The 10208-nt window shown below is 34.6% G+C and overlaps 1 protein-coding gene across 2 annotated transcripts; it reads left to right on the top strand.

Annotated features, from left to right (window-relative positions):
• Positions 1-1620: 1620 nt before the first annotated feature.
• LOC107937425 (WUSCHEL-related homeobox 8) lies at positions 1621-3062 on the top strand. Of its 2 annotated transcripts, XM_016870303.2 has the most exons (3): positions 1621-1846; positions 1995-2228; positions 2334-3062. In XM_016870303.2, the coding sequence occupies exons 2-3, from the start codon at positions 2027-2029 to the stop codon at positions 2774-2776; spliced, it is 645 nt and encodes a 214-aa protein (XP_016725792.1). In that variant the 5' UTR covers positions 1621-1846; positions 1995-2026; the 3' UTR covers positions 2777-3062. The 2 variants fall into 2 exon arrangements, with proteins under 2 accessions (XP_016725792.1, XP_040955468.1); XM_041099534.1 differs by having other exon boundaries at positions 1681-2228.
• Positions 3063-10208: the final 7146 nt, after the last annotated feature.

Below are 10208 nucleotides of genomic sequence, written 5' to 3'. Positions count from 1 at the left end.
GGCACTCTGAATCTATTTGCTTTTAATGTGCTACTATGGTACTTACTATCCTATGTTTAAATTTGTAATGTTTGAAAAATTGATCAGTGATGGAGCTTGATGTACTCCATGTTTATTTCCTCTCTCTGGCTTAATTAGTAATCAGGCATGCTAGAGTTAAGCAACCATTTTCCTATTTATGCCACCATTTAAGTGTTATTCAATAGATAGGAGGCAGCATTTATCTAATCTCTGCTCTGTTTTGCTACATATATATAGTAAAATGGACATGAAGACTACCAATAATTTTTTAAGTGTTAGTAATCAGTTTTGCTATATATGTGTATATATATGTATATTTCATTTTAAGGGGACCGCCCCTGCCACCCCTAGATACGCCCCATCTACTTAAACTCAATCAGTATAGGTGTATAGTCCATTAATTTTTGCTTTAAGCATGTCGTCCCCTGCCACCCTTAGCTACACCCCCATCTCCTTAAACTCAATGTATATCCCATTACTTTTTGCTTTAAGGATGTCTTCAACAAGTAAATAAGTAAAAAGTAAAAGAAAGTTGATGACATTAAAAGTTTTCAAAGAAGTGGTTGAAGATGGTGCAATCTAATAATTGCTACTAAAAATCCTCTAAAATATGCATGAAAAAGGTGCCAATAATAAGACAAGTTTAACAGGCAAAATACTGACAACATGCTTTAACTATACCACATTATACTTATTTATGCAAAAGCTTGGATGAAGTTGGTGCCGGTTGGAATTTAAATTAAATGTTCTTTTAAATATTTTTATTCAAACTTAATTATAAATTTATATAAATATTAATATAAAATAATATTTTTAAATATTTTATTTTTAAACAATAATTTGGATTTTTTTATTGGTCATGCTTGGGTAGAGTCCGGCTCAAATTAAAAATTTATTTTAAAAATTAAGTATTAATTTAATTTGACTTGACTCATGGACACCTTTTTTTAATCAAATGATTGCACTTATTATATTTTTTTGTGATGACCTAAAAGTTAAAATAGGGACACTATTTAACAATTTTTATTTTAAATCAATTCTTAACACCGTTTATAATTTTTTATTAAATTCTAGGTCATTACAAAACCATTTTTTTACATGACTATCAAGCGAATTTTTAAAGCTACTTGTGAAATAAATAAAAAAAATACAACCTTATATATATATTATATTTATATAAAATTGAAATTTTCTATAAAATTAAAATTTAAATATGTAAATTTTCTTTAAAATCTAAATTTATTTATTATTGGCATTAAATCCAAATTTTATTATTATACTGCAAATTAATTAAATTAATTATTAAATATCCGAACTTACTAAATGTATAAAATATTTTTAAATGAAAAATTTTAAAAATAAAGTGAATAATAAAGTGAAATATATAGATAAGTAACCTATACAAATAAATTGAATTTAAATAAGATAATATTGGAGTATTAATATTATTCTGATGCAATCAAATCCCAAAATATAAAATATCAAATTTGCCCATTAATTCATTCACACCCATGGGATTTTGATGTCACCAATTTTCTTTTTTTCTAAAATTAAACTTGGCTGAGGTAAAGCACACCATTGGAAATTATGGATTGGATTTTCAACTTTAGTCATTTCCCTTTTAATTTGGAAACTAAAATCCAAAATTTTCTAATGTGTTGATCCTCCTTTGACGGCTACAAGTATTGCGATTGGCCACTGCTAAAGAGTTTACAGAGTTACCCGCGCAACCCGGCACTATAATGCCATAGACGCAATGACAAAGATTCTGCTTTGCTAATTGATGCAGCTTTTTGCTCCTTTAATTCCTCAATTTCTATTCAAGGTATCTACTAACTTACCATCTTTGCTACTGCTTTTCCTTCCATAAATTGGAATCAAGAGTCCAACCCTTAATTTCTAAATTTCTATTCAAGGTATATATTTACTTACCATCTTTGCTGCCCCTTTTTCTTTCATAAATTGAAATCGAGATTCCAAAACTAGAGGGGCTGATAGAGAGAAAATGGACTGGGAGAATCAAGAAATGCAACACCACCAACAAGGAGAAGACTATTTGCAGTATCAAATTCAAAATGGGGTTTGTGGGAAAGTGATGACCGATGAACAGGTAGAGGAACTGAGGAAACAGATCGTTGCCTATTCCGCCATTTCTGAGCAGCTTGCTGAGTTGCACAAATCCATGTCTACCCACCACAATTTTACTGGTTCTTTTCTTTTTTTTTCTCCTTGGTTTCTTTTTATTCCTTTCGACTTTTCTCATGTTGGCTGCCTTGGTTCTATATTCAATAATCATGTTGTTTTGGTTTCAGGTATAAGGGTGGGAAATCTATACTGTGATCCAATATCAGCCTCTGTTGGGCACAAGATCACTGCTAGACAGCGATGGACTCCAACCGCATTGCAGCTTCAAATTCTTGAGAATATATATGAGCAAGGAACTGGAACACCAAGCAAGCAAAAAATCAAAGAGATGGCATCTGAACTAGCACAACATGGTCAAATCTCTGAAACAAATGTATATAACTGGTTTCAGAATAGGCGAGCTCGATCAAAAAGAAAGCTTCAATCCTCTACAGATTCAGTTAATGCAGAAACAGATATGAGCACAAAAGAGAAAAGGACTAAACCAGTAGATCCGGACTTCATTACCAACATTTCACAAGGAGTTGAAAGCTTCTATTTCCAAGCTTCTATTTCACGAGGCTATGATTCTTACAATAATCTAGCTGAACAATTTGAGTTACTAGGATGATGTTTATGTAAGAGTTGATTTAGAAAGGATGACATTAATATTTTTTTTATAATTAAAAATTGAATTGAGCCATTTCTGAAAAATCTATGAGTTTCATAATCTGTAGGCCTTCTAAGCACTTTAATTTGGGAGAATGTTAGTAAGGCCAAGCCATTTCAATCCAATGGTTGAGATTAATTACAGTGGATGGTCTACATCGAGTGTATAGAATATTCTACACTAGCCTATATGTTTCTGTATAAGACTATTCTATTCTAGAGCTTTCGGAATGTTCTACCTTATTCCACAAGGATCCGGCCTTTTCTTCAGATTTCTCTACTTTTTTTGCAACTTCTAGACTCCTCCGACATGTTCTAAATGTGTCTGCCATGATCTACGACCCTCCGAGCTCTTCCTTGTCGTTGTGCACAATTCTTGGCCTGTTACACCTAAGCCTCCCTAGGCCCTTGGGTGCGCCATTGTTCGTTCCCTTGGAGGCCTCCCGTCACATCTACTGCCTCTGACTACACTTAGAGGTGCCATGCTCCACACCATGGGATGCCCTGCTTACAAACCAACCGTGACACTAGCATCAACCTAAAGGCGACCCTTTTTTTTTTCCCTTCCCACGCGAAATTAACTTCTTCAATTCAATAAATTATGTTAATTTGGCCACCATTTCTAGTAATCTAACTGACCCCGTCAATAGCTGCTCACAATCAAGAAGCGACAACATGATTGAACTCATGGTTGCTATACCTCAATTCTTGAAAATCTAACTTCCTATATTGCAGCAATAAGGCAATCATGGTAAAGAAGACAACAGCAAGTGTGCCTGCACACCTGCTTTATTATTTTCATGTTGGCAATTTGGATATGAATTTTGAATTTCCCAATGAGATGACCCTTCAAATCCAATTTGCAAGGTCAGCACTCGCTAATCACAATGACCACTTTCATGCTTTCTTTGCAGAGAAGCCAACTCTGTTGCATGCTTGTTAGCTGAGCATTCCAACTCTTTAACCTTAGCTTGAAGCTCAAGCTTATCCTCCTTTAGCCCGTCGCTCTCTCCCTCCAAACAGGTCACCTCCTGCTTCAGTCTGGTCTCCCTCTTAACAACTTCCCTACAAGCTGTTTGTATTGGTCCGCTTCGAAGACCTCACCATTTGAAGAAAAACAAAGGCATGTTCTGCAACTAAGCCTGTCCAGCTTCCAACTATTTCAGCTGCGCTGGTTGTTTGTGTCACGGCTTGAAGCACCAATAGGAATAGCGAGGTTACAATCGATCCTAGAAAGTGCTTTTCTTTCCCTTTGTCAGTGGAGGAGGAGGAAGGTACACTTGAAGAAGCAAGAGAAGTAGAAAAAGGTAGCACGTGCACCACTGTAAAAATTTGTTAGGTGAACCTGCAACACAAGAGGTACATGTCAAAACAAGTATAAACATGGTTAACTTAAAGACATACCACTGCTTGAAGAATGAAGATGAAAGGGATGTACCACCTCCGCAATGAGAAACACTTCGAAATGGGTCGACATTCAAAGCCCCACAGCCTGCCAAGCCAATGGAGATATTACTACTCAGAGGAACCACAGAGATAGTTCCGCTTAAAAGGTAGAAGCCATAGTGTTGCTTGTTGTGGCAGAGCTTGTCCCTAAAGGACATGTAACTTTGGTAGCTGTAGTTTTCAGCTTTTTTCTCTGCTTTGGAGCTACAAGAGGTCTTTGATTAGCCAGTTGGCTCCTGAGTGAGCTCAAACTTTTTCCAAGGCTTGACCTCATCACAGAAGATGACGAAGCTGGAACTGATGAAGTAAGAGTTAAGAAAGCATGAGTTGACAAAACTGGACTTGATAAGGTTGGAATTGGCAAAGTGGAGGCCAAAGAAATGAGAGTTGTAGTAGGAACGGACACAAGAAACGGAGAAGTGGAGGTACTACTAATGATAACCTCCTCTACATCATCCGAGATGGTAGCACCATGAGTCTCCCTCGCATCACCTCTGCGGGCTCCGCTCTCGCTGCCTTCGGTCATTCTTCCCCTCCTATTTCAGCGTCACTCTCTGCACGAGACCCAACATCTTTTGAACCTCTACCAGAGAAACAATCACCTACTACAGCAGTGGTTTTCTTCCTCCTACGGAGTTGTAATGTTGGCCCTTTTCTTTCATTGAATTCTTCCCTCACTTTTGCTCGAGACAATGAGCACATGTTACCAAAAAAATTTTAGGTTCTTACTGCGAACCAAGCAAAATTTTGCTAATAATATCTAGCCTGCCATAAGGCCACGCTTCATTACACGGTTTAACCCCTTCAACCGGTTGTCGCCAATTATATTTATGTCAATTTCATCCCAGCCGTTTGGGCTTTTCCCCTTCAAGCAGTATCTCCATACACTATGCAAGCTATGTACATCCTCATACTTTATCGGCGAGACACTAATATTGAGGCACCTTCGTATTTGTTTTCCAAAGCTGGTTCCAGTGTAGTTCAATCACTACTGGGCTTACACCTGTGAATAGGAAAGGGAAATCCACCTCCGCATAGTTGTTCGATTTTAATGTATTTTTCCTTCACTAAGTGCGTACTGTTCTTCGTGTTATCAAGCATCGTTATGGTCCCCTTGCGAGTCGTCAACATCATGAACCCCTTCTGATATGTCTCACTAGCAGAAGTGTTGGTTTTTCTTTGTAAGGAAGAAAGGAAAGACAGACCAAGTTTAGTGACTTGCTATATTTTCTATTTCAATATCCATAATTTACATACAAAGTGAACTTGAAGTTACTCATTGGCCGATTTCTATCTAATCTGCACCGTTAAAATTAACCTATCAAATTAAAGATGCCAACTTGTACCAAAAACATTGGGATAGTCTGCAGTATCTCAACTTGGCATAGTCGGTTAGCACCTTGATAGTATGCCCTTCAATAGCTTAGAGTACGCGAACCATCAAGATAGCTCGCGTCTTGTGTATCCGCGAGTCTTATTCATATTTGGACAATCCGTCAAATAGACCGTCAAGGGTTGTCCGCTCGATAGTTCTCCAACTGACAGTTCACCAATCTTCTTATATTTGGTCAGTCCGCCAAATGACTCACACCAATGTTGTCCGCGGGTCTACTTGATCTGTTCACACTTTGCTTATCCGTAATATGTGCGAGTCAATGCATGAATGACCATATCGCAACAAGAAAATACTATGTATGCCCTCCTAAACACATCAACTGAAGCTACCTCATCCTTAAAGGACAATGTAAAAATAAGCCACCAATTCCTACCAGGAGGCCTTTATCAGTTGCCCTAGTGCGATTCCATGTGAATTCAGAACTTCTTCAAAAAACGAGTGGAACGGAAGATGAAAGGCCTCCTCGAACACATACAGCGGTACCAAAAAAGAGGATGCATCGCCTTCTCTTAATCCCACCTCACTTGGACGATGTTTACCCTTGGGGATCAAAAACCTATACATTCCAACAACTGCCACATCTCCTCCATGGTAGTGGTACACCCAAATTCATCACTTTCAACAGAAACATCCTCCAGTTTCTTCGATTCCATAACTTTTAAAAGAATAAAAAGCAACAAAAAATAGAAAATAAATGAAAATATGGAGTCATATAAAAGATTTGGGCATAGGAATTACGTACAATGCTTTTTTAAAATTTAAGGATTATTTTATTTTTATTTCAATATTATTTGTTCCAACAATCTCTTGGCCCAATGTCAAAAGTAATATGTTGTAGGCATGAGAGTTTACCTTCGATCTCAAGCAACCCCATTCTCCTTCCTCAGTTATCAAAAATATCATTTGTAATGATATTAATTAAGAGTTAATTAAGATTAAGATTTATTCTTTATATTAAATTGAGTTGGAGTAGGATACTAGGAATAAAATTTCAACTTTTTTTGGTAGAAAAAAAGAATATTTAGTACAAAACTAATACTCCCGAAAAAAAAAAGTTATCCTTCAATCACGGGGTGCAAACATTTCAGACTTTCTTGTAAGTAAAATCTGTATATATATATGTAAGTATGTGTGTTTAGATATTACTATTATTAGTTAGTGCTTACAAAAAGACATGAGAATGTTAATACCTCTCACTCGTGTAAAATAGACGACTGCTACATGAATGAATGATTCAGAGTAACTTGCAATAGAAGAACAGAAAATTGAAGCTAGAGAAAAATACTTATGAAACGTAGGTTTATCATTACAACATAATTGTCAAGTAATCACTAAGTTATTAATTGTTGTATCTTGTGGCATAAATAAATTGAGTAACTCTAGATTGATGTTATTAAAATATATATAAATTTTTCTCGATAAAAATATTTTGAAAGTCTTTGTATTAGGTATCAGATTGTATTTTGTCCATTCTATTAAAAAAATAGGTAAATTAGTCATTATACATTAGCATAAACTGCAAATTGGTCCTTTCCATTAAAATTTAATTGATTTTTACCATTAAAAACTGACATAACTGACAAAATAACCAAATAATAACTTGTGATATGCCACGTGTATCTCATGCTAATATACAGGGATTAATTTTTAATTGTAAAAATGGATAAAACTTTTAACAAAAGGACCAATTTACTCTTGAATCTAACATATAAGGACTAATTTGTCTATTTTTTTAATAGAGAAAACAAAATACAATCTAACTTCTAATATAAAGACTACCAGGATACTTTTATCTGCCTTGTAGGTTTCATTGCAAGTTATTTGGAACCAGGAATTGGTATGTAATTGCCAAGTTTTACTCCATATGGGGGAGGAATAGTAACATTCATTCATGTTTCAACGCACTTTCCTCCTTGCAATAATGCTGCTTATATTAGCCATAACAGTAAGAAAAAGTAAGATCACCCATTCTTTTAACTTAAGACTTTTTTTTTTGAATATTTTAACTTAAGACTTGAGTATTTGATTTAATGGCACCTAACTCCTTCAAATCTCCATTGTTTTTAAAGAAAAAAAATGAGTGGCAATAATGTCGCTAGCTGCGTAGATTATTTTGTTTATATTTATATTTATGTTATAAATGTAACAATAATAATTCTCATTGTGAGACATTTGGTGTTTTACCATATTATGATTTTAATGAAACATGATTCTTAAAAACATTTGTGACACCCTACACGACCAAATATAGAGCATCGCAATTATTGCTGAAGCAACTCAAACAATCAAACAATACACTTAAAAACAAATTTAAAATCAAACAAAAATCATTTCAAGCATTAATGTATCATTATAAATGAAAATCGAAATTAAAGGATCCTAAAACGATGTTTGAAAACCCAAGATACAATAACTGAGAGCCAAATTATGATTCTTGGGGCCAAAATATCAAAACGCAATGAGATAAGTTTCCTATGTTTTCAAAATTTAGATTACTTGTATGTCTTAGACTTTAGCATGATTCGAGACTTGCATCTAGAAATCAATCTTGGGCACAATTTTGTTCATCCTATCTTGAAACATGCTCAACCTGTCTCGACCCAAACTCAGAAATACAAAAAAGAAAAAAAAAACATTCTAAGTTATGCAAACCTAACTTTAAGTATCTCCAAACATATATGAAAGCATACCAACAAGTTTAACTTGCAAAAAGATGCCAGAAAACAACTATGCAAGTAAATGTATGAACTTAAACACACCATGTAACCCATTAAGATCCTTAACAAATGTCGGATAGAAGTTTAATATGGTTACCAAAATGTACCAACAATACATCTATAACAAGAACCATAGTGCCAAATAGTATGTTATTTGTATTAAATCCAAGTATTATTATTTGAATATGAACTCAAATAAAATCATTTTTTAAGTATCCAAATCCATTAAATACTGCTTTTAGTAAATGCAAAAAAAAAAAAGAAAAAAAATAAAGCAAATAATGGATTCAAATATTTGAATCTATAATATATTACTCGTAAAAGTAAAATTGATTTGGATAATAAATACATTCGAATTTTGAATATATCATCTTTTTTAAATCTACCACACATAGTAATTAAAATATTCATACTTGAACATTATCCGAATATATACAAATATCTGAATTCTCACTCTCTTTAGCGTCTACAAAAACCCAAAAAGAGAGGGAATTCGGGGCGTTGGGTTGAAGCTTGTAACAAAGGAGATTTTTACCAAGGAAAAGTTTTCACGAGTGCAATTTTTTTTGCCGGGGAGAGGATGGATGACAATCATGAGCACTCAATTGCAATTTGTTAAATAAAAATATGTATTTGATATGGATACATTCAATCTTTATTAAACTTTGGAGTGTTATATCCTTATAGTACTAAATGCAGTGCAGGTTGACTAGACTTGAGTTTCATTTATCTACATATTGCAAACATATCTTTTACTTAAATGCATGAAAAAAGAATTTGAACATCTTGTTTAAATATCAATGGAAAGATATTTAGTGATTTAGGTGGTAATTATTTTTTCTACTTTGCCTATCATTAATTTAGATGGCTCCATTTTATAGTGGCCTCAGCCTTTCACTGATGATATAAAATATAGGTGAACTCTAAGAATTACATATTGATTACCCGTTTTAACAATTCATGAGACCAAGTTCTACGACCATATGATATCATGCAAAATGTGTAGAAGATATATGCATTGGCAACGGCAAAAAATTTTCATGCTTTTTATGTGCTTAAGAATAATGCTCTGCAACAAAACACTACGGTTCACATCCCAAGCAGTGTAATACCTGAACACGTGACTCGATAGGCGGCGGAGAAAGCATATGCTGTGACAAAGGTAGATGAGAGGGTGAACAAGGCAGCAGTTGCGGCTAATGGAGCAGCCAATGCAGCAAAAGTAATGGCAGTTAAAGCAGTCCAAAGCAAATGCATCATAATAACAGTAATGACAACATTCCCATTGTGTGAGAATTCTGATAACAGCTTTAATTCCCATTGAAAATACATGAGATAGCAACACGAGGATTATGGATGGCTCATTTGACTCTTTTCAAATAGCTTTATTTTTTATACTGTCGTCTTCATACATGCCTTGATCTCTCATCGAGAAGCTGTTATTTACATGTCTGCAGTTCCATGCCTAACATGAAAGATGGAAAGAGTATAAAAGCATGTGTTCATAATACATGATGATGCAGATGGAACCATTTTTCTAATTCCCATCTGATCTTTGAGTACAGTTTTGTAAAGATGAGCTAGATCATTAACATAAGTGCCGGTGAGCAGGTGGTGAAACCACATCATGTCAATGCTCTAGGGGAACAAAATTGGTTTTTCAATGAAGACAATCATGCATACATGTCTTAAAGTTTTTTTTTATACTAGTTTGTCAGAGTTGAGTAAATGTTAATTTGCTGCTTCGGCTGCAGGTAACAGATACTTGCTTAACCTGTACACTTCGTAGGTACCAATTTAGCACTCCGATGTCATGTAATAAAAACTCTGGAAAT

The sequence above is a fragment of the Gossypium hirsutum genome, chromosome D08 (genome assembly GCF_007990345.1).
Source record: "Gossypium hirsutum isolate 1008001.06 chromosome D08, Gossypium_hirsutum_v2.1, whole genome shotgun sequence".
In the NCBI taxonomy this organism is placed as follows: domain Eukaryota; kingdom Viridiplantae; phylum Streptophyta; class Magnoliopsida; order Malvales; family Malvaceae; genus Gossypium; species Gossypium hirsutum.
This window is presented reverse-complemented; position numbering and strand designations above follow the sequence as displayed.